At 40.3% G+C, this 25980-nt stretch overlaps 1 protein-coding gene across 4 annotated transcripts in view; it reads right to left on the reverse strand.

The window, feature by feature from the left end:
- Positions 1–2408: 2408 nt before the first annotated feature.
- Positions 2409–25980, reverse strand: part of PTCH1 (patched 1) — a 133011-nt gene continuing 109439 nt past the window's right edge. For 3 of the 4 annotated variants that reach the window (XM_075318686.1, XM_075318677.1, XM_075318668.1), the window contains 9 exons: positions 22025–22167; positions 17460–17640; positions 16300–16580; positions 13520–13657; positions 11359–11501; positions 7041–7140; positions 6675–6926; positions 5393–5912; positions 2409–3611 (listed from right to left, as the gene is read on the reverse strand). In XM_075318686.1, the coding sequence (XP_075174801.1) occupies positions 5394–5912; positions 6675–6926; positions 7041–7140; positions 11359–11501; positions 13520–13657; positions 16300–16580; positions 17460–17640; positions 22025–22167 (1757 nt within the window). In that variant the 3' untranslated portion in view covers positions 2409–3611; position 5393. Of the gene's footprint in view, positions 3612–5392; positions 5913–6674; positions 6927–7040; positions 7141–7296; positions 7324–11358; positions 11502–13519; positions 13658–16299; positions 16581–17459; positions 17641–22024; positions 22168–25980 lie in introns of those variants that run through there. The other variant, XM_075318694.1, reaches the window with a different exon arrangement.

Consider the following 25980-nt stretch of genomic DNA (forward strand, 5'->3'; position numbering starts at 1 on the left):
AAACCACACTAGATCACAAAAATGAAACAAACACATTCTGTATGGTAAAGATTATAATGCTCTCTCAACGTGGTTAACCCGTTCCCTGCATGAGTGGTTTTAGCAATACCTCTTGGAAAGGTGTCTTGCCGGCCAACTCGAAACCGTGAAGGGGCTAAGTGATATTTTGTCCGGTGTTTTTAAAAGTATGTGTGCACTGTACCCAAATTTCATGTCTCACAAATGGTATCAATACATATAAACTCTTTAAAAATATACTTCTGTCAAAAAAAAGACTTGATCGCTACTATGTACACTACAAAAATAAATTTTCATATAAATAAATTATATGGCATATGTTTATCTTTGTAAATGAAATGACACAAAACCCACTCCTGCCGAACAAGGCAGACAATGAGACCCAGTTTGTATAGTTTTCCTTTTAACTCCTTACTCTAAATTGCTATGAGTCTTTAATGTAAATGTCATATACTCTCTCCTATTTAACATTAGTAAGCACTCTATACAAATAAAAATTCCATTAAAAGTAGCCCATAGCTGTAATAGTGTTTTCCAATAGAAATAAAAAATATCCCTGCATATTTTTTGTTATAAACTGGCATGACAAATACTGTAAGAACACATTCTTATTATACAAAAATATAAATATTAAAAAACATACAAAGAAAAACATTGCCAGCTACTGTTCTCCCTTTGCCAATGTGACTAAAGGAGATATATTTATATATATAATATTTTTTATAAAGTCTATACTGTGCAGAAGGCAGCAGACACACTAACAGGGGAGCGGGGAGATTTGGCCATGTAAGTGTGTGTAGTATGAGACTTGACGGAAGGGGAAATACAGCTTAGAGTCTATTATCATTAGCAATGCCAACTTGTCATGATGGCACAGTGCTGTTCTCTGGCAAGTACATTGGTGATCAGCTTAATATATAATTGGGGTCATTTACTTCATTATTCCCTACCTGCTTGGGAATTGCCTAACATCCTAGGAATAAATAAGATACTATATGGTATGAATTGCATAATTAAAGCATTATTTACCAAATTTTCCAAATATTCTTTATAGCTTCAATCTAGACAAAGAAGAACAGTCCCCTTTTGAAGCTGTCCTAGTGGCTGCCTGGAGCTTTTAAGTTCTCAGACAGATAACCTGAATACTTCCGCTTGAATTATATCTGACAAGGCATAAATGTAGGGTCCTGTTCATATATCATTCTCAAGTCACAAATTTGTAGCTCAGTTGAGGCGTCTATCTGAAGCCCAGAGACACAGTATTCAGATGGAATCCCGATTAGAGCCATTCACTACATTAAGGCTGATGGAACCTGACGTTTCGACTTCTTTTTAGGTGAGCATTGAAGGGAAGTCTACCATGCTTTTCTGCCTGCTGAATCTCTCCCCCAAGAAAGGACACTGCTGGACGAAGTCTAGACAGTCAACACTGCAGGTCTTGATAGAGTTCGATCCTGGTTGTCCTTGTTTGGGAAAGAACAACCTGAACCACTTTAGCCAATATGCAGTGATCATATAGCCTGTAAGTCTAATTAAGGCTTTTTCACCCAAAATGTTACGTAATACTATACTTACCACAGTGTAGTCAATGGATATGAAATACAATCAATAACTTCTATATGATGCATCTCCACGTGCCTTTGGTTGTATAGTTTCTTCTCCCTATATACTGTTCTACAGAAGCTCAGCGGTTTGCTCCAAAGGAAGTAGCACCCGTATTAAGCTAACTAACTTGAGTGGGAATGCCATCTACCAGTCTGGTGCACAAAGTGTCTGGCTTATCATAGTGAATGTGTCTGTTTGGGATTCCAACCAAAACTTGTTTTTTGGGTCTTCAGACAGAAACTCTCATGGATGTCCAAAGATGTGGCCCCAACGGAATGTGGTCATATCCAAATGAAGTCTGGGTGATGATATTAATATCTGACTGTACTTTTGCATTGATTCTTATCTCTACAGTGTTGTTTCCTGTAGTACAAGAATGGGGATCTGTCATATACAAAGGGAATTTTCATTTGTTTTTTATTTTTTAAAAATTCCAATTCATGGAGATGAATTACTGGATTGAGGATCACTGTGCCATACATGACTATTTATGAAATGAAGGTAGTTTTTCAGGTTGTGCCATGAGGGTTTAGCTTTAAAGTGTAGTCATAATGTGTATGCGGCTCTAACACTGCTAGCAAACAGGGTCTGTTGTTTTTTATCGCTCACTATAATAATGGCAGTGATCTGGACACGGAGACATTTGTAGTGGTCTCAGTGTGCTTATGTAACAATAGCTTATAATAAGGAAAGGCAGCTACATATTCCTTGCTAGATTTGTTTTGAAGATTTTAACAAGTGCCTTAAAGAGGTTAAAATATTTCAATGAATCTTCTTATATGGCAGAGCAGCATGCAATGCGATCTACACTGCAATCCACAATGGCACATGAAGAATGTATACAGTATATCAATGTACAAAATAAAGAACATAAAAGTCATCATCTGAATTAAATTAATAGCATAAATTTAAACTCTGAGCAAACAACATATCTATGTATGTAAAAGAGGAAGGGAGGTAGATAGGGAAACCATTTACATTTTCAGAGGCAAAAAGGAATAGTAGCACCAACATAAAGAGAAATTAATGTAAGCCATATAAAAATGTATCATTCAATTGTAGTTCCATCCCCTTTATCGCTAGAAGTGCTTTTCATTACAAAAAAAAAAAAATAGCACTTAGCCAGTGGTGAATGACAACCCCCATAATGGCCAAGTAGCCCCTAAGCTGGAATGGCACCAAATCAGTCACCATTCAGCAAAACTACACATAAAGGGTATAAATAAAAGACTGATTTTTGTAAAGTCTGCAAATAACGTTTGCTAATGAGAATGCATTTCTCCTGCAAGTAAGTGCTGAAGACGGATGGGAGAAGACTCCCAACATTGCAGGTTTACATAAGCACACCAAGAATACAGAACACAGTGGAACAGACTCTACAGTATCACATGAGACAGGTGCACACATCCAGACACGAGGACAGGCAAAACGACATTGGCGTAGACAAATTCTTCATATCTGCCCATTGAAAGAAAAGAGATACTCACGCATAGCGTGTTTGAAAATTATCAGTAACATACTACCACAGGGTTGTGATATGAACATTAAACATCAAGACAGGAAACCTTTACACACACAAAATAACGCCTATCACGTAAGCAATATTTGCATAGAAATTATACAAGTACATTATACAATATTTAAGCAGCAGAAAAATACACTGGATCTTATATCTAGATTAAAGTGTGGCACAAATTCTGTACATTAAGTAGAGAGGGCAAACAAGCTTCCGCCCCATCTGTTAAAAGGAGTCAAGGAACTCCGCAGTTACACTAACTTTACATAGTTCTCTTGTATATTACATATGTATACACCTTTTAAATATTTATACCAATATTTAACACATTTATACAATAGATTACAGTAATAATGAACTGTTTGTCTTGGTGCAGCATGTCCATTATAAAAAAAAACTCCAGCAGCTTTCATTAACCAGTCTGGAAATTCTGTCCCGTCTTTGGCCATCAAAAATTCAGAATGTGTTGACTCTGAAAAAAAAATAAAAGGGAAATGAGAAAATAATTAACTACGTCATTAGAACTGCCAAGATGACCTGTGTCTGTTATAGTAAATACGTGTGCGCCACATGAAATACTAATGCTGCAATATCTTTACTTACAACACTGTTGTGCTGTTTCTATGTTATTACACATACACACACATATATATATATATATATATATACATACAGTACAGACCAAACGTTTTGACACACCTTCTCACCTCTAGAACAACTGTTAAGAGGAGACTTTGTGCAGCAGGCCTTCATGGTAAAATAGCTGTTAGGAAACCACTGCTAAGGACAGGCAACAAGCAGAAGAGACTGGTTTGGGCTAAAGAACACAAGGAATGGACATTAGACCAGTGGAAATCTGTGCTTTGGTCTGATGAGTCCAAATTTGAGATCTTTGGATCCAACTACCGTGTCTTTGTAGAAAAGGTGAACGGATGGACTCTACATGCCTGGTTCCCACCGTGAAGCATAGACGAGGAGGTGTGATGGTGTAGGGGTGCTTAGCTGGTGACAATGTTGGGGATTTATTCATAATTGAAGGCATACAGAACCAGCATGCCTACCACAGCATCTTTCAGCGGCATGCTATTCCATCCGGTTTGCATTTAGTTGGACCATCATTTATTTTTCAATAGGACAATGACCCTAAACCCACCTCCAGGCTGTGTAAGGGCTATTTGACTAAGAAGGAGAGTGATGGGGTGCTACGCCAGATGACCTGGTCGCCACAGTCACCAGACCTGAACCCAATAGAGATGGTTTGGGGTGAGCTGGACCGCAGAGTGAAGGCAAAAGGAGCAACAAGTGCTAAGCATCTCTGGGAACTCCTTCAAGACTGTTGGAAAACCATTTCCGGTGACTACCTCTTGAAGCTCTTCAAGAGGATGCCAAGAGTGTGCAAAGTAGTAATGAAAGCAAAAGGTGGCTACTTTGGAGAACCTAGAATATAAGACATATTTTCAGTTGTTTCACACTTTTTTAAGTATTTCATTCCACGTTTTAATTCATAGTTTTGATGCCTTCATTGTGAATCTACAATTTTCAGAGTCTTGAAAATAAAGAAAACTCTTTGAATGAGAAGGTGTGTCCAAACCTTTGGTCTGTACTATATATATATATGTATATATATATATATGTGTGTGTGTGTATATATATATGTATATACTGTATATATATATATATATATATATATAATGACAACAGGGGGTCCCCATTTATTTTCTTATATAGCTAGTGCATACATGTACAGTATACATCCATACAGTTCATTTTCTTCTTCCGTCTTGATTCCTAGGCTTCGTCCTGAATGTTTTTCCTCTATGATCTGCTATAAACCCCAAGATGCAGCTGTACAGCATCAAAGTTTAGCAAGACCCAGTACCATCTGTTAAATATGTTAATATATTAAAACTATATAGTCAAGGAAGCTTAACTCTCATCTCCTACATTATAATTGTGTGACAGAGCTGTGCAGTATTTATTATTATCTTTGATAGAAGGTTCAGTTTTACCCCTGCAGGGAACTTCAATGGTATAGTCCATGCAATTTCATCATGCAAGCAGAAAACTGAATTGCTCTTCCTTCAAAGAATATGAAGTCATGACAGGGGGGTCACCATATGATCAAATTACTTAGCTGAAGAGAAATATATCCTGAATTTTCAAATAGAGACTTTGTGGTGGACTAGTGACACCATGAAGAAAAAAAAGCTGTACCGCTGCTTTAATGCTAATTGTTAATGTCAAATACTGTACCTTATTTTGAGAGATTTCCTCGTGTCCTTTCTTCACATTCAACATCTTGCAGCTCTATCACTTCTACTTTAGAGTCCCTTCTCTCATAGCGCACATTGACAGGCACATGAGGATCCTCATAAGGTCCATGGTCATCTTCGTGATACCCACCATAAAATGGGTAACTAGCACGATTATTGTGGCTACACACTGAAGGGTGAACAGCAACAGTAACTGAAGCTGAAGCAGTCACAGTAGTAATAGGCTGGCAGTATGCAGGTACTGAGGTACCTCCTGGAGCAAAAGCAGTTCTCCTATTGCTTTGTAAGTGTGGTCTGTGTCCTGAGCGATCTCTTGTACTTGTACCAGCATGGTTCTCAGTAGAAGATTCAAAAGCATCCCTGCGAGGCCGATAAGGAGGTGGCCGTGACTGTTCCCTTGACTCCCATCTCTGATTCCTGTTAGGGCGCCATTCTTGTTGGGGCCTTTGATTTTGTTCGGACTGTGTCCTCTGGTTATTTGTGGCCTCTGGCATTACAACCTGGAAAAATAAAAATGGAAATTGTGTTAAAATTACAATAAACTAACAATAGTATCTAATATACAAACTAAACATTACATGGTTTTAATACTATAGTGAGATTTATCAAGCCCTTTTATGAAGCCAGTTTTCCAGACACAAACAGCTGCAATTTTGTTGCACCTTGTTTATGCACAAAAATGTTTCACTTTCTGCGGTTTTTATTTTGCTTTTAGCTCTTTTGAAATTTAGGAGGGTAAATGTGCACAATTAGCTATGCATATAGAGGATTTTTAGGATTTTTTACTTGTTAAAGTTGCATAAAATGACACAATTTTCATTCTATCATAGGCGGTTGAGTAAAAATTGGACACCATGCAACACTGAAAAATATGGCGCAAATAAAGGCAAAGCAGCTACAAGCAAAACTGACTTCACAAGTCCCCTTTCTGATAAATCTCTTCCAATGTCTTAAAATATTTTCCAGGAAACCCTTCACTTTTTTAATCTTAGTTATTTTTATTCAATAATGTAATTAATAAATAGGGAACTATTAAAATCAACTTCTAATGCAGCAATGAAACCGGGCATGGCAGTAACTCTAGAAGGTCGTGGCCTAAATAACATTTTTAGACCTGGACTGGAAATCAACTTTCAGTAGATTTTGTCAAAAAACAATCCAAAAATAGTCGGTTTGGTTTATTATAGGAACAAAAAAATAAGTTTTGTCTATTTTTAAGGTTTAAAAGAAAACAAATATAAATAAAAGAGAAAAATACTTACAGAACACCTGGGGAAGACTGGATTTCTTGTGGCCTCAACAATAACTTGATGTGGGGGCGCTCCAACTCTTTGGGCTTCATACTGGTGAAATTCCTCGCTGAAGCCAGACACTGTCGTTTGTGAGCTTGATTCAGAGTCTGAGGAGTCAGAACCAGTATGCGTTTGTTGCTGTAATACCGGAAACCTCACAAAGCTTGGTGGTAGGCCTAATGATGGCGTGGGTAACCGGTCTCCACCATCGGCTGGGGACACCTGGAAAAATATATTTTTATTGCCGGTTGGACTATATGTGATATTGTTATTAAAAGCATATATGTATTTTACCAAAAGGTGCTAAAAGAGTAAATAAAAGAATAAGACGCCCACCTCAGGATAAGGTCCGAAGAATGACAATAGTACCGGAAGAAGCACCAATCCATTTAGTACTCCAAGTAGTGTTAATATTGCCAACACAGCAAAAAAGTACCTGCAAAGAGAAAGCAGCAATTGAAAGTTTGCTGTATATAACCAGATAAAGGCGCTGTTTAATAGCTCTGAAGCAGAACATGCAATACTATGAACCAAAAAATACGTAAACGGCCACATCAACAACAACAGCAAGCATTAAAAACACTGATTTTACCTTGGAGGTTAAATCCCACAGTTCGCTCTTAGTTAGCAGAAAAGAAAATGGTTAGATTGTTACGACAACAGAAGGCTTGATAAATTGTTTCTATTCATGAAAGTGTAACACAAGACTCCGAAATATGGAATGTGAAAAGAATAGAACACAATACCACGCTCCACTGTTCTCCCCATTAACCAGAATTCAGAAAATGGTAACAAAATGGATGGAAAGAAAGAATATATAAAAAAAAAAAAAGAAGAAACCCTCTACAAGGGGAAAAGAGCCACTTCTCCCAAATGCTAATCCACAGTTTCTGAAACTTACTAAAGCAATCTCCAATTAAGTCACTAGTTGTTCAGGTAAAGTACTTTTTTTTTCTCTTTTCCTGCGCTCTAACAACTATATTCCTCCTGGAATTCAATGTGTTTCAGTTTTACCACATAGCTTAAATTGCAAACCGTTTTGAGTAGAGGAACAAGCTTTTTGTAAAAGAAAATGCTTTCCATTCTATGGTATGCCTGAGCATTGTACCCAGTAAAAGGCTCCACAATGGCTGAGCTGCATTGCAGGCTAATCTTTTGTTGATCAATTTAGCATCTCTGAATGCTCTTGTTTTGAGTCAGCCAATTCAGACATAAAGGCTAAAGTAATGGGGAAGAGGAGGGAAGTGCACAAGTGGATGCTGTTTCCCACCACTAAGGCTTATGGTCAGGGATTATTCAGAAATACGCTTCTAGCTCCTTCCATAAAAGTTGTCGCCGAGCGATGTTTATTTCTTTCCAGAAAAGTTCATAAAAGTTAATAAAATGAAGGATTATTTACTAAAGCAAAGATGTGTCTGGCAGCTGGATATTTTCCCCTTCACATCAAATCATTTAGGTTGTGGAAGTCTTCACAGAAGAGGTTAACAAAGGCTTGGCCGAGGACACAGCTCTTGTTTTCCTTGTATCTTTTTTCCGAACAAAATCACAACATACAAATAACCTGGTTCTGTAAACATCTTGGAAAATCTTAACTGCATTAATACAATGAACAAGCCAATGTCCTCTTCTAATGTAAACCAAGCAAAACTTTAGACTGGGATTTGTATCAACAATAGGCCCCAGAAACATTTGCATGTCATCCATCTAGCTCTAGAATAAACACGGAGATTATATTTCAGTCGGCTTTGCATATACAATGTCTGTTAATTTACTCCATTTTAGTGGAGCGCATCGTTGAGTTAATCTCTCTGTCTTTCCAGAACTTTTGGAACATTGGTAATCCCCTGGAACAATGGAATAACATCTGATCTCTTTATATCCAAACCAGAAAAGAACCAGATTTCTATTTAGCTCAAACATATGTGTTTGGGAAGTGGGTAAACATGATGGCTCCCAAGCGCAGAGAACTCCAAATACCATATCGAGTAACCATCTGTGAAAGGTAGCATATTCATGAGTCCGTCTTGGAGAATAGATTGCTGTTTTCTAAAGGCCCCCATACACATTAGACTAAAGTATTGAAGAAGTTAAAGTCCAATTTCCCCTCCCGGAAATAAGCCTCCCTACACATATCTGTCAGCAACTCTCTCATAAAGAACACAGTGCTTTGCCAAGTGAGCGCTTCTGTGTATGGGAAAGAAGGCCAAGACGGCTGCCAATCGAACGATCGGACAAACCATTTTTCGACTGACAGCCATCTAATGTGTATGGAGGGGCTTAAGTGAGCCAACAGACTGCATATGTAGGGGGGCTTGCCAATGAAACTGATTCCGATTTTGACAAAATTGGCTGATGATCTTGTCTATAAAGTCCTCCTGAATCACCAATGGCAGGTGCTAAATCTCAACATACCCAATAGATTATGCTCAAGAAAGACAAGCCAAGACCAAAGGCATCTACCAATCACTAATTCACCTTTTCCAATTGAAATAAACATTTGCACTTGGGTGTACGGAGCATGCATGTCTGTGAATAAATCCGTAATAATACTTTTAGTGACAGGTATCTCAAGTTTATCATTGGCACAATGTAGGTTTATTTTATTTTTCATAGGACTGCATATAAACTATTAGCAGGTATATTAAAAGAGAATTCAGATTGGTGGATATCAGACTTTATAGGAACTGAGCTACAGTACCCAGCATCGCCACTACAAAATGTTCATAGCTGCGCCTGCTTAACACTGACGGGTGCACTGTGCTACATGACACTCCTCAGTCAGCTGATTGGTGGGAGTCAGATTCCACTGATAGGCCGGGGTCACACTACTGTACAGCAGATGATGTGAGAGCAGCGTCGGACTGGCTACCGGAGGAATCTCCAGTAATGCCAGGCCTGGATTCGGGTATCTGCATTGCACTCCGGAGCTCTCACCTGAGCTCCGAGTGCAGCCTAGACTGTACCACGAGCGCCGAGTGATTGATTCCCCGGCGACTGCGGTTCAGTTCATGACAGCTGCAGACAGGCCAGGGTGATTTCCGGTGCTCTCCGGAGTTCAGGTTAGCGCTCGCGGCTCAGTCTAGGCTGCACTCGGAGCTCAGGTGAGAGCTCCGAAGTGCAATGCAGATACCCGAATCCAGGCCTGGCATTACTAGAGATTCCTCCGGTAGCCAGTCCGATGCTGTGTGAGAGTATTGGATGTGATATGCTCATGACACTCAGCTTACACTCTGCTGTGAACGTGAGTGCAGTGTCACATGCGAGAGTCGGAGCACAGGTGAGGAGAAGATGGAGGGTTTAATTTCTCCATCTTCTCCATTGCCTCTCTGCATATATGGACCTGCACTCGGATGACATCAGTGCAGTCCAATGTTTCACACCCACCCATAGACTTGCTGTTTGGGCATGATCCAAAATACGCTGCCAATCACACATGCACCAATTGTTTTCTCATGAGGAATTGGCATTAGAAAAAACTTGCAGATCTGCTCTGCCTCATTGACTTAACACTGGGCAGAATGCAGGGCAAGATTTTCTGGCATTGAACTGTCGCTTCATTGTTGCCGGTTGTTCGTCGTTCCCGGGGTGTCACACGTAGCGATGTGTGCTGCCTCGGGAACGACGAACAACCGGCGCACAGAAGGAGGAACGACATTATGAAAATGAGTGATGTGTCAACGAGCAACGATAAGGTGAGTATTTTCGCTCGTTAACAGTCGTTCGGAGCTGTCACACGCTAACGATGCCGGATGTGCGTCACGAATTCCGTGACCCCGACGACATATTGTTAGATATATCGTGGCGTGTGACGGGGCCTTAACTCTGAGGGTGGTGCCCAAACAATGTACCCCTGAAGAGTTAAATTACCCGTTCAGCTGTGAGATTTGTATCTCTCTCTACATTTTGCATATACACAAATATAAACATGCTAAAAGCAATAAACCATATATTCTCAGTCTATTTCTACTACAGATGCACAACCTAAATTCAGACAAAGGTAGTCAAGTCCACCTGAATGATTTTGCTCAACAACACACAAGAAAAAGTAATTTTCCAAACCATGTAACAACCTCCTCTCGCGCAAATTTTGCCCAGTGCAAAGTAAAATATGGCGGTCACATTTACATGGATATGAGTATCTATTTTAAATAGAAGGAATTTCATAAGCCCATCCTCCATCAGGCTTTGTTCTTGCTCCCAGGCTTCTTTTGCAATAGCATTTCACCACAATGAAGCAGTGTTACATCTAAGATTAGTCATTTTACAGAGCTCCACAGGTTGTTTGTAATAGAGAGGGATCTATTTCACTGCCCTTATCAAATTCCCTTCAAAGAAAACCTCCCAGAGCTGACAAACTTACATTCTTAATTAAATCCACAAGAAAACAGCCTCCCTTTTAATTTCCTACAGAAACCCCCTAGCTCTTAATGCCATCTATCAAATGTGAATGATAATTCATCTGCTCAACCAGAAGAGCATTTGTTCTAAAAGATATAATATGTACCTGAAACTAGAGAATAAAGATTAGGTGTGAGAATTAAAAAGCCGTTCATTGTTAGATGATGGATGGAAAAAAGCACGAAATATATGAGATGTATATTATTAAATGTGTTGAATTAGTTGAAAGAAGAAACAATTGAAAATTCCACATTACCTGACAATGAAGTCAAATTCTGACCCAGCTAACATAAGTACTCCCAGTAGGGTAGACACGGCTCCGTCAAGTACTGGAGCAAACATATGTTCCAAAGCCAGGACTGCCCTACGGTTCTTGTCTCCAATAGCTGTGAGGAAAGCCTATGGATGAAGATAAAATCCCATTAGTAAGTTGAAGAGTGAACTTGGCACGTTGTATCTATGGGCAGATTGGTATAGTAAGGAAGGGCTGATCACATATGTAGTTGGAAGGAAAACCCATGAAATTTGTATTTTATTCACTTCTATCCCTCCTCTGTCAATACTTAGGCGTCCAGTGGGAGGTCCTACTCAGTGACTGACTGCTATCTATGTAAGCAGTTGTACAGAGGAAACTCTCAACCACTGGTTAGGGCTGCCCACTGGACTCTCAAGCAAGTTATATGAAATATTTTTGCATAAAATTATTAGGTCTGCCCACTGGACTCCCAAGCAAGTTACATGAAATATTTTTGTATGAAATTATTAGGTCTGCCCACTGGATTCTCAAGCAAGTTATATGAAATATTTTTGCATAAAATTATTAGGTCTGCCCACTGGACTCCCAAGCAAGTTATATGAAATATTTTTGCATAAAATTATTAGGTCTGCCCACTGGACTCCCAAGCAAAAGTTACATGAAATACTTTTTTATGAAATTATTAAGTCTGCCCACTGGATTCTCAAGCAAGTTATATGACATATTTTTGCATAAAATTATTAGGTCTGCCCACTGGACTCCCAAGCAAGTTTAATGAAATATTTTTGCATAAAATTATTCATCAATCTGTTCATACTTGTTTAAATGTGAAAATTTCCTTTTAATAAAAGGAAAAGTAACATATTAATCGGGTCTAAAATATATTAATCAAATAAAACATATTTGGCCAAGTTGACAAATTTTAATTACATGGTGGACTTTATAATTATGAAGCCTTGTGGCAAGTCAATATGCAGGCTATTTTTCATCTTCTGGCAGGCTGGGTTCACATGAGCAATCATAATTTTTCATCAGTATGCCAACCGTATGAAATCTGTATGCAATTAATTTTGTATAGCTGTATGACAGCCTTTCTTACATGAACAAAATCTTAAAAATTAAAAGTCATATACAGTTCCTATCTTTATAAATGCAATATAGCAGTGAAAAACATGACATATGGATGGTACCCTGTGTCTGACTACTGTTTTGCGCACCCATTAAAGGTGTCAGCAGCTTTTTGCTATGCAAGCTGAAAACAGAATTCTGCAAGGCTTAAAACATAAAATTCAGGGATGCCTGTCTTGTCATAGTTTGATTTGCTATTTGGTATGTTTAAGCAGCATGACCCTTATCAATGCTTGGACAACAAAGTCACATGCAGGGCAGTCCAGCACATTCCCTCCTGTGATTGACACCTCACAGTCTATATGCAGTGTTTATAGATAGCCTGGTGCGGGCAGGGAAGCTCATTCAGCTCTCCTAGATGGCTACATCTAAAAATTCTGATTGTCAGAATGGCTGCACTCGGTAATCTAAGTGATACATAGTTGGATTCAAACTCTTCGCCTACATCATGCTGCTCTCAGATGAGGTAGCAAAAACCTGCTGAGAGATTTCCTTTAACTTACAATGGGCGAGTCTGATCCAGAATAAGTAGTAGTGCATGATATGATTTTTATTTTACATACAGACCATTTGTTGATATGTAAAATCACTCATGTGAACTACCCCTTAACTTGCACTAGTCCTTGTGTTGTATGTATGCTATCAGTTTTCCGTATGGACAGCACATGGATATTTAATACATGTCTGAACAAGCCCTTAAGTTAAGATCCTTAAAATTGAAGCAAACAGTACACTTGGGTTGTTTTAAAGAAAACCACATGTACAAAAATCTAAAAAGTTCAGCTAAAAACCAACAGGTTATCACCCATATTTATATATTTTTCAGAATTTGTATTAGTTAGTGAAGCAATTATAACATAAAGTATGTTTTCTGTGTATTAATCAACGATCTTCAGAAGAGCAGACTATGGGCACAGACAAAACAGTGCAGATAAGAATAAAGATAATTTCAATAAAATGAATTATGAGAACCGTTGTAATGACATATGTATTCAGAAATGATAAACTAGGTACACTATAGATCTAAACTTACCAATGCCACGTGCACAGTAAACTCTACCCCGATGCCCACAGAGGCTATCAGGATCACCACAGGCACAGCACTCAGCTTAATCCCAATCAGGCCCATCATCCCAAACAGTTCCACCGTCATAAGGGCCAAAACCATTACCTACAAAAACAAACCCCATAAAATCAGTCAAAATATGACAAATATACTGAACATACATTGCGTAAAATCAAAGGGTCCAGTCCATTATTGCATCTGTGCTTTTTTTGTTTGTATACTTGTTTTTTTTTGGCATTCTTCTTTAATTTGCGCCTTTTGAAAAATTTATTTTATATGTATTTGCCTGTTCCTTTCCTATATTTGCCACTGTGGGCAGGGTTTTGGTGGGTTTCCATAGGTTTTCGTCTAATTCATTTTTTGCGACTTTTCTAAAAGTTGAAAAATGTATTGCAAATGTGTTTCAGCCCTCCACTTGGGAGTGATTTTATGTATACAAATATTTTTTTCCAAAAATTGCAAAAAAAAAAAAAGGTAAAAACAAAATGAAAGTCTATTTTATTAGTTTACAAAATTCATGAACCACATGTACAATTTTGAAGAATTTTGTGCAAAAAAAACAACAACGAAAACCGCAGGACAAAAAGGAAAAGTGATCTGAACCCCCCCTGCCTCTCGCAAATGATGAATGGAGGCCAAAATGTTCTCTACATGGACACACTGAAAGAATTACTATATACACATCTACTAAGATGTATGTCGGAAATATCCTCCTGACATGAAGTAATGCTTTGCTGGTTTTCTCCAGCACGTCATAGGTCATCTGCTTACAGTTCAGCATCTATCCACAAGAGGGACTGTAAATATAACATATGACCTTGTTTGCCCCTGCATCAAATAAAGTATAGAAAGACATTTGGGGTTACAAAAAAATGCTGGATTTAGGAATATGACAACAAGTATTTTCCACGATATTTAACGCTAAATCCTTGGCTAACTTAAAAAAAAAGAAATGACAGAAAGCTAATGGGTGTCAGATTACAAGAGGCCTCATGGCTTTTACGGAACTAGGAAAGATTGGTGTAGACAAAGCAGGCAGTGAAGCAAATGTCGCTGCTGAACTTAGGAGTCAGTGTTCAATGCTAATCTGAGAACTTGTGCTGTTATATTAAAAGTAAGTATCTTAAACCCAAAATGTATGTATTTCAAAGAAAATCAGGCTCCATAAAAATACAGCTCAGGATAAATCTTTATGTTTTTTCAGTATTACTGGAGCAATTTGTCACGCTAGGTTCAAAGCTCACACTGACAAGTTGGTGAAGACCCCATATATCCTAGAGAAAGTTGGCTGGAATTTGATGTGGATGAGGGGGTCTCCCCTGAAAAATTATGTTGGGGTAAAAGGATTGGGAAATTAGAATTCCATGGTCCGATTCTCTTATTTTCAGGGAAGATAAAGCCCCTGCCAGGAATCTGGCAGCGGCTTTTTTCTGTCAAACCATAAAAAACACATTAATGGTTGCAAAACCAACAGCTAACGTACATAGGGAGTGTGGAGGTTGGGAGAGATAGCTAAATGCCTCACAACTGTGTATGGTCAGCTTTAGGGTATGTTCACACATCAAGATATATGACAAAGTATATTTCTGCCTTGGAATTGATGATTTGCAAGAGAATTGTAATTCAATGAGACTAAAGGCAGCTTTACACGCACCCGCCCCCGTCGTTTGTGTGTCACGGACAAATCGCTGCCCGTGGCGAACAATATCACTAGGACGCGTCAAACGGACTTACCTTCCTAGCGACGTCGCTGTGGGCGGCGAACAACCTCTTTTTTAAGGGGGAAGTTTGTGTGCAGTCACAGCGACGTCACACAGCGGCCCGCCAATAGAAGCGGAGGGGTGGAGACCAGCAGACCATTAACGACACGCCCACCTCGATACCGGAGGACACAGGAACGCTGTTGTTCGTCGTTCCTGGGGTGTCACATGTAGCGATGTCTGCTGCCTAAGGAACGACGAACAACCTGCGTCCTGCACCAGCAATGATATTTTGAAAATTAACTACGTGTCAACGATCAACGATTAGGTGAGTATTTTTGATCGTTAGAGGTCGCTCGAAGGTGTCACATGCAACGACGTTGCTAACGAGGCCGGATGTACATCATGAATTCCATGACCCCAACGATATCTTGTTAGCAATGTCGTTGCATGTAAAGCGGCCTTTATTCTAGTCTCTCCGTAGTGGAATTTGTGTAAATAAGTAGCATATTTATTTTCACAGCTTTTTCATTTATTTTTATTTTGCAAAGAGGCAGATTATCCCACCATTTGCACTTTGAAGAAATCTCATTCACATGCATAAGATAATGACTTACCATTTGGTTAAGATTGATGCAGCACGTGACAATTTCCTCCCAAAATTTGGGAGATCTACTAATGTTAAGTATCAGAATAGAAGTGTACTATTCCTCCCTTTACAAAATATCCCAGTAGGAGACTAACTAAAATAACTGTTGGCCATATTCACGCTGCATCTCTGATAACTAAAACGCTTAAGTAAATCTCCATTGTATATCAATTAAAAAATGTGCTTGCACTTTAGGGAATATGTGGATTAAGTTTTTCAGGTTTACTCTGTAGCTGTGAACCCTCCCTTTCTTTCCCCTTCGAAGTCGAATAAACATATCATGAATGATGTAACATACTTTATTCCACCAGAGATCCAGACATAAACAAACCTTACTGGCTGTAGCAAGAGCTATGCCGAAAGGAATTTCACTGCAACAAAGAACCTTATTAACTTACAATGATTCCAGCAGTCCAGGGGTTCAGAAGAAAGAGGGCACACACCAGGAATGTGCAGGCCAGGACCACGCTGATGGACAAGAGCAGCCAGTGGCGGAGCCCAATATATTGCTCCCAGAAGAGGAACGGGTAGCCATTTGGATAACTTGATACTCCCAGGCTGGTATAATTGTTGCAAATGGCTCTAACTTTCTCTATAGCTTCCACAAAATCTGAAGTTTCTCGTAGACCGTTGAGGTAGAAAGGAAACTGGGCATACTCTATTGGCTCAGCGGCGTGGACTGAAAAGCAAACAAACATGGGGTTCAATACCGGTAAACACAAGCTAGAACATGAAAAGAAGCGTATTGTATGGCTTCGGTAAAAGAAGACAAACACAGAAGGACTAGTAGGGCTGCCGATAATGACTGAGCCAGAGAAACATCTACGAAGATGAAAAGGTCTTTGTTTTAAGAAATTTAGAACATATGATCATTTAATAGTCTGGGAACCTTGATTTTCCATGCTTCTTTTATCATGTAACGGTAACCCTAGATCTACCACAATAAGGGAGAGAAAAAGCTAGATATATAAATTCCAGTCAGTCATACTGCTAGCGTTCGGTTACTGTCGTTGTGTGTTCCAGACCCTGCAGGGTCATTCAGTTGACTTGCTAAACATGATTTGCCCTATTATAATCTCAACTATAAATTTTCATTAAGACAAGGTTTGGCTGGCTGCCACAAGGCTCTAGGGTTCAGATACAGTAAAGCGATTTTTTCTAGACTTTTTAGCCAATGACATTTTTTCTTAGAATATGTAAATCTCGTCCTTTTCTAAAACATGCAAGAAAAGAAGCAAACACAATACCAACTACTATTATGTTGTGGGATTAGGATCATTTTTCCACAATATAGTAAAAAATCTGATGAAATATTCGCTTTATAATCGCTTAACAATTAAGTTTGAGAGCACAGTAATTCTGGCTGAATGGAAAAGACACAATTCTTTTTTTTTTTTTTTTTCTTCAACAGAAAATGTAACGCTAAAATGGTTGTCAAATGAAAACAGAGCAGTCTCTGAAAGTGTGGTAGATCTGCACAATATCATCCAAAAAACAGAGCCAGGATGGAGGAAGCTGTTCATAAACAGTTTAAGGCTTCAGGCAAAGTCCTACTTACTTGTCCTGGTTTCAGGCATGTAGTCTGCTTTGTCGTGGACCCACTCTGGAGGGTGCGGGCGGATATTGGCCTGAGAGGCAGCGTAGGCTACAGGGTCATTACTCACCCAGGCCGTTAAATAGATGTAGAAGGCATTTGGATGAATGATCCCATCTGCATCCACAAGGCGCTGTTTAGTCAACTGTTGAACAGACATATGTGGAAAGTTGTAACATAAGCCCATTAGATTTAGCTCACAATTCATATGCAAAATTACAATCTTTATGGATTAGATGTTGGAAATGCATCACCATAAAATAACTTCTTTATAATGTGCCAATATAAGTAAAATTGATCATTTTATTTTTCCATGTTATAACTGTGTATTGGTAGGAAGAGTGGATGATAGGGGTTAAAGTCCGCGTTGCCAAAGAATGAATGGAAGGCAAGTCCTAAAGGTGATTTTATTCAACGCGTTTCGGAGAGTAAACTCCTTCATCAGGATCTCCACCATTGGTGTTATAGTAAATAGCCTGATGAAGGGGTTTCCAGCTATCTGCATTTCTAAGGTCTGCAGCAGCCATTTATGTCTTCTATGGTTGTATCTAATACAACCCTTCCAGGTGAGCGAATTCCCTTATTGTCACCCAGATCATCTCACAGTTAATCCTATTGCACAGTCTCTTTTCTATTGGTAGGAACAAACACACCAATGTGTAACCCAGTAAGTAAGCGGGGCTAATATCACCCTAAAGCTGGTCATAATAAGTAGCTATTGGCTGAACGTTTATTTGACAGTTATCTTGGCAGACAGTTTAATCTTTTCCGTCTCTCTGTCATTTCTTTCTCCTGGCTCCCCCATACACATGATTGCACAGATCAGCCAAGCGTTAGTGAGTTTTCCACAGGGCGAAAAGAGAAATCCACTGCCAGATACCTTTGGAACAATTTATCTTCCCTAAAAACTAGCTCGGCCTCTGAAATGTCAACTGCTCAGTTCTTCTCTTCCGTGATATCATTTGTCAGGGGACAGTAAGGAGCCCCCATACATGTCAAATGGTAGGCTTGTCCCACAGAAATTGCTACGCTCAGATTACTTTTTATCTGATGTGAATGGGACCTTAATAGCCATCTGGAAGATTGCTATAAGACACTATCTAATGTGACTGAGCTCTTGAGTTTCATGGCCTACATTAATTGTTATAAGGACTAAAAATGGGTCTTCTTGGAATGAAAAAAATATAGGCATGGTGTAAAATAAATTAAACTTCTCACTTATACAAAAGACCAGCGGGAAGCAAGTGGAATTATTGGATAAGTAATGCATTTTTTGTTATTTTATGCCATGTACCTAGCCTACGTTTACAGATCATGGAAACCTACAATTAGTTGGGCTACTGTAGGACCAGTAAGTGGAGCCCATAAATGAATTTCACAAAGGGAACATCTGCTGTGTATGGATGCATAAAGGTAATCTTGGATCCACACAAATCTATGCACATTGATTCCATTTTTCAGATTGACTTCTATTATGAAAATGTAGCTTACATAGGGCATCCAATGGAGTATGTTTTTCACAAGGACGAAGTACAGCAAAATATAAACCTATTTCCATCTCCGGTTCTTTTCACTGTTTATACATGACATGCTTATTATACACCAGTACAGGAAACAGTATGGAGGATCGGTATCTGACTGGTGCTGTCCTTTACTGTCGGAACTCAATGTACCCCATATCCTTGAGTTAGGCCTCAAAGATCTGGAAACAAGGCCTTTTGCTTAATGTTACATAATGGTATATACACTGCAGATATTTATCCATATAGACACATTTGTCCTCTAAGCGATTACACTAGAAAGCATGGGGGTATAGCCATATGAGGTTGATTTGTTTTCTTAAAGAAAAATGATAAACATCTCAGTTTTTTAATTACCCTTGAAGTGAATGGAATGGCACTGAATAAACAGTTGCTGCATTCCTAAGAAATATGACTCCCCATCTAACAAAAACATTTCTCCTTTCTTTCCCTCTTCCCCTTGTAATTACACTAGCAACCCTGTTCTATTCTTCAATCCAAGCCCCTCCTGATGGACCAGTGTGCTCAACAAATGTCTACAGCTGGGGGGTGAGGGTGGTTCTGGGAGGGAAGACCAAGCTCCAGAAACATTTTGCAGAAACAAAGCAATGCAGAACAAAAAAAAAGTCCTGGCAAACATCCCCCCGCGCGTCTGGGTGCAGTTAACCTCCGCTGTTAACACTGAAGGAAATGCCACCCAGTAAATGAAGGAGAGCAATAAAAAATAAAACATCTGTATATGTGATCTTATGACTTTTCTTCCGTGGCTCGAGTATTTACTAAATGACCATTTATTTTAATATTAACTCATTTATTGCTGAGATCCAATGGCAGCTCCCATGGGGCCAAGGATGGTGACCTTCTAAGTCAAGGGCAATCGCAGAAGGATAGGCACATCCATTTCACCACTATTTGTAAAGGAAGGCTACAGCAGTCAAGAAAAAAATACTGGCAAAACTCCACGCCGAGGTCTTCTGAATGAAATGAGAAACAGTGACAGGAGCACAACTCTCTTATTCGTGCCCCCAATGATTTGGAGTATCTGGAGTTAATTAATCGTCTGGAGATGGAATAACAGCATGTCTTCAAGATGTGTCTGGCAAAGTACATCTCAACTGCAAGACCACTGCGAGGAGGTATTTCATCTCAGGTCTCGGCATCGAATTCCACATTGAACATGTATGTAATTATTGTAGCAGAAATAATTAGGACTTGTTGTCGTCTGTCTCCACACTTTCTACAACAGTCTCGTCTCCTAAATCAAGCTAAATGCTTTGTCAGATGTTTTAAAAACAAAAATGTCTATCGTAGCATTAGTTCCCCAAGATAAAATACGCCCTCAGTTCAAAAAACATGGCCTCTTTATAACACGCATATAGGCATTCATTGCTAGGCTGTACTCACAGGCTACACGTTACCTGCCAACTTCACCACTGAGACCAGTGACTGGCTGCAGCGGTCATATGAATATGGGCAGGACATCACTGCTGCAGGTTGTAAACTGCGAGACCGGTGGGGGATCACTGTACTGCAGGAACCGGCATGTGATTAAATTTACTTTTTTTATTTTATACAATTTCCTTAATGGAAAACCCTACTATTAAATGGGAAAGCACAAGATCCTTTTTCATTTTATACAATTTCTTCATTATGACTGACTTTCTTAATATACTGGAAAAACCCCATTTTCAATACTAACTTATCTTTTGGATTACCTATCAACATTTGTTGTGGAAGTCCCACTGATCAGCAGAATGATGTAGCCCCCTTTGTTTATACAGGCACAGGGTTGGATATATGGTTGTGGCTGTGCGTCTCACCCTACTATATTCTACCCTTAAGACAAGCCATTAGCATATAAACCCAGGAATTGCCCTTTTGAGTGTTTGTCTACAGGGCGCTTTACACACTGCGACATCGCTAGCGATGTCACTAACGATCGCACTCGGGCCCGTCGTTTGTGCGTCACGGGCAAACCGCTGCCTGTGGCGGACACAATCGGTAGTGCGCGTCACACATACCTGCCTAACGATGTCGCTGTGGCCGGCGAACTACCTCTTTTCTAAGGGGGCGGTTCGTGCGGTGTCACAGCGACGTCACACAGCAGGCAACCAATAGAAGCGTAGGGGCGGAGAGCAGCCGCATGAAGGTCACTCCCACCTCGTTGCCGGAGGACGCAGTTACGGTGTTGTTCGTCATTCCCAAGGTGTCACACGTAGTGATGTGTGCTGCCTCAGGAACGACGAACAACCTGCGTCCCAGAAGATCAACGACATTTTGAAAATGAACGATGTGTCAACGATCAACGATGTGGTGAGTATTTTGGATCGTTAGCGGTCACTCGTACGTGTCACACGCAACGACGTTGCTAACAAGACCGGATGTGCGTCACGAATTCCGTGACCCCAGCGAAATCTCGTTAGCGATGTCATTGTGTGTAAAGCAGCCTTAAGACATGTAGTGTATTCCTTTCACATAGTAATGTCTCAGTAGCCATGATATATTGGGGTAATCTGACATCCCCATGAGACAAGGATGCCACTAAAACATAACGGTGGTCTTCTAGTGTCAAAAGTTATTGTAATTGTAAAAAACAATTATACTAGAAAATGTCTTCATTTTCATTGACTGCAAAATAGAGTTGGTGCGCTTTGATTCACACATCCAGTTCCATCAGCCACGACAATGGTCTGTAGCTGCCACACGGGACCAGGAGTACCGCCTCTTACCTGGCACCATCAGCGGCTCTTTTGATTGTCTGGCCTGGTGTGATGTCAATTTTGTGTGGTTACGTGTGACAATGTGCCAAGATGGCTAATCAAAAGAAGAGCCAAAGATACTATAAGGTTAAGAGGCGTTACCCCTGCTCTTGTCGTGTGGCTATAAACCACTGAAATGGGCATGGAATGGGACGTGTTGATCAATTTGCACCAACTCAACTCTTGGATATTCATGGATTTCATCTTTTGTGAAACAATTGCTAATATTGTACATCATTCACTGTCTTACCCGACTAAGATCAATAGGTTTATCTGTGTTGCCGGTCTGTATTAACAATTTGTATGCTAGCACTGCGTCATCAGAGCCGTTCCTGTAATTATTATAAGTAATTTTCCCAGCTTCCCATTCACTGTCAAAGGTATCTTGTAGTCCTGTAGGGGGAAAAAAAATTCAACAACCCATCAAGTCATGCATGCCAAAAAAATGCTGTTAAACATTACATCATCATATCACTGAAAATAAAGTTTGCAGATAAGCTCCATATTTTACCAATTATATTTCATGTTATTGGTCCCACTCATCAAAAGGATGACTATATTACAATAACCAGCACCTGTTGTCAAATACGTTAATAAAAATTTCTAACATCATTTGATAGGCAGATTTAATCAGCAGAATAGAATAAGGAAGGGCAAATCTAATAATAAATGAAATAGATGTAATATAATAAAATGGATATATAACTGGGAAAAAAAACCTTACTAATGTGAGCAATAGTCAGACTCTAATATCTACCTACAGGGAAAGCATCTTCCTGAGTATAGGTTGGCTTAGAGGTAGCGATGAGTGGACCCGTTGAAGGTCGGGTTCAGCTGGACTTAAGATAAAAGTCAGTTCCGGACCCGGATTTGACCTGAACCCCATTGGAAGTCCTTGATTGTGCAGTTTGGGTCATCGCCCACATGCAGCCGGCCATAAATAGAGCACTTTTGGGTGGGAGGGAGGACAGGAGTTTCCTTTTGTTTTCATTTTTTAACACACTACATCCAATAACGCTGATTTTACACCTAATGTGAACCGATCAAACACTGCAAGCGGCTCGCACTGGGCTCAGCACCGATAGTACCCGAGCACAACGATGCTCAATAGAGTGGTTTGCATACGTAAAGCACCCGAACTCCGAACCCTCACACTGATTTGTTTTTTGTAAAGTCCATAGCTAGTACAAACACTAAACTTTACTGTTCGGGTTCACTCATCTCTACTTAGGGGTCACGTCTAAAAATTGTCTGGAGCAAGCGAACCTTTCATAATACATTTGGGCTTTGAGTCCGTCAGAGCAGGATCTAATCTATGATCTGACACATAGAGGGGTTTCCGCGGCTCTATGACGCTCACAAGCTTTAATAGGGAATATTGACACACCCTTTAGGCTATGTGCACACTAGGCTGTTTTACCCGCGGATTTACCCACGGTTTTGCTGCGGAAATTTCTTGAGAAATGTTTGAAATCTTTCTGCAGACATTTCCCAGCAAAACCTATGGGGAAAAAAAATAGCTGTGCGCACACTGCGTTTTTTTCTCAAGAAAATTCTTTGTGAACATTTTCTTGAGAAAATTTCTTGAGAAAATCTGCATGTCACTTCTTTTCCGCAGGTACCTGCGGAATCCCCCCGGTATTTCACTCCATTCACTGTAATGTAATCGCGAAATTCCGGGGGTATACCGCAGGTAGCAAATGATGTGCGGTATACCCCCGGTATAGCCGCGATTTACCTGCGGTAATGTTCATCGCTGCCTGCGGTTTTGCAGGGAGTGATGTCATTATGACAGAAGAGGAAGCGGAGCAGAGTAAACACAGACGTCACACTCCCTGGACACCGCACAGAAGCACTTCCGTGTGACCTCCAGGTGCCTGTGCAGTCTGTGTCCCGCTCCAGCCCCGCAGCTGCCAGCACAGCAATGTCAGTGTCTGCCCGCAGTATCAGCAGCTTGTCACCCTGCAGCGCAGACAGACACTGACACACAGCAGTGCGTGCAGCCGCGGGGATGACGGGCGCTGCTGTCAGGAGGTGAGATGAGATCATTACCTGCTGTGACGATCTCCTGCCTCCTGACGTCACTGCTGTCACTGCCGTCTATGCCCGCGGCCCGAGACTGTCACTAGCGGTGACGTCACGGGCTCTCGCGATACTGTTGACAACACGGCGGGCATAGAAGTCAGTGACAGCGCTGATGGCAGGGCTGCAGGAGATCATCACAGCAGGTAATGATCTCATCTAACCTCCTGATGGCACTGCTCGGCATCCCCTGCAGTGACCTGGGCTGACCTATTGATGTTCGCTCAGGTCACTGCATTACTCTTCCAGCCAATGGGGAACATTCTATTCTTCACTTACTGGGACAGTGACTATGGTAATGATCGTCGTGGGACCCCCACTTATTGGATTACGCCGGACCCGGATTTGATTGTTCTTGTCAATAAATTGGTGAAAGAGGGAATGTGGGGAGTGTTTTTTCAAATAAAACTTTTTTTGTTGTCTATTTTTTATTTCTTACTGACTGGGTTGGTGATGTCAGGTATCTGATAGACGCGTGACATCACTAACCCCAGGGTTACATTACACATCTGGCATCAACCCCATATATTACCCCGCTTGCCACTGCACCAGGGCAACGGGATGAGTTGGGGCGAAACGCCAGGATTGGCACGTCTAATGGATGCGCCACTTCTGGGGCAGCTGCGGCCTGCTATTTTTAGGCTGGGGAGTGTCCAATAACAGTGGACCTCCCTAGTCTGAGAATATCAGACCCCAGCTGTCCGCTTTACCTTGGCTGGTGATCCAATATGGGGGGGACCCCACGTTTTTTGTTTTAAATTATTTATTTAATGTAAAATAACAGCGTGGGGTGCCCTCTGTTTTGGATTACCAGCCAAAGTGAAGCTGCCAGCTGTGGTCTGCAGGCTGCAGCCGTCTGCTTTACCCTAGCTGGCTACAAAAGATGGGGGATTTCACGTCATTTTTTTTTAATTATTTATTTTTTTGGCTAAATACAAGGCTAGGCACCCTTTAGTGCCACATGAAAGTCACTAAAGGGTGCCAGCTTAGATATGCAGGGGGGTGGAACATTACATAGGTCTTTCTCATCTATCTATCTATCTATCTATCTATTCATCTATCCATCTTTCCCTCTATCCATTATCTGTCTGTCTATCGATTATCTATCTATTAACTATATTATTTATTGCAGTTCAGCATAAAAAAAACGCAGGGACCAACCTGCGGAAAAACCGTGGCAAACCCGCGGCAAAAACGCATGCGTTTTTGGTGCGTTTTTTTACCGCAGGTGCGGTAATCTTCAACTCCCAGAAGTTTCTCAAGAAATTTTCGTGAGAAAAATCACTTTTCTAGTGCGCACAGAGCCTTAAAAAGAGTTATTTCATGCAAAATGAAAAAGAATTAACATTTATTAGTAAAGTCAGAAGTTACAACACTAGCCAAGATTTGGTAATCATACTTCTCTCACAGGTATATTGATATTTACGTTTAGTTGGGGTGGACATATTTGATGTGGCAACAGATAACACAGAGATATTAGTTGACATTTTTTTGAAAAGTTGCTGTAATGAATAATTCTTGTTAATGGGATTATCCGGCCACTTATACAAAAAAATGCACAGTATGGTGCAAAGTAATAACAGACGTAATATGCACACCCACATTACTGACCCTCATGATTTAAGTTCTGATGTTTCCCAGATGTCAGATAGTCTCTAACTTCATTCTTCATCCCAGAGGTGTCAAAATCATGGCCTGCAGGCCAAATTCAGCCCACCACATCATTTTGTGTGGCCCATGATGTCAGGGGACAGAAGGACTAGCTCTCCACTTTCCTCGCATGGAAAGTAGGTCCAAGCATTATGGAAGTGTGTGCCGGAGCTTAAATCCAACCCCTGTGCTGGTGTCATCTTGTCTACTTTCTACTGGCTGCGTTTTATGTTGAAACAACCAGCACTTAGCAGAGGAGCTGGAGATAGCACATGGAGCTGGTGCTATCTTAGAATCTTAGAATATTTGAGTGGACACAGCCAGCGCTAAGCAGAGGGGGCTGCGCCAGCACAATTAGAGGGGTTCGTCTTGTGAGTGAACGCATTCACATTCAGCCAATACAAAAAGTTAACGCAGTCAGCCAGCACTTGTGTGGGGACAGCTCTCATATAGCCCTATTAGCCAGGGACAGCT

The sequence above is a fragment of the Anomaloglossus baeobatrachus genome, chromosome 1 (assembly GCF_048569485.1).
Source record: "Anomaloglossus baeobatrachus isolate aAnoBae1 chromosome 1, aAnoBae1.hap1, whole genome shotgun sequence".
In the NCBI taxonomy this organism is placed as follows: Eukaryota; Metazoa; Chordata; class Amphibia; order Anura; family Aromobatidae; genus Anomaloglossus; species Anomaloglossus baeobatrachus.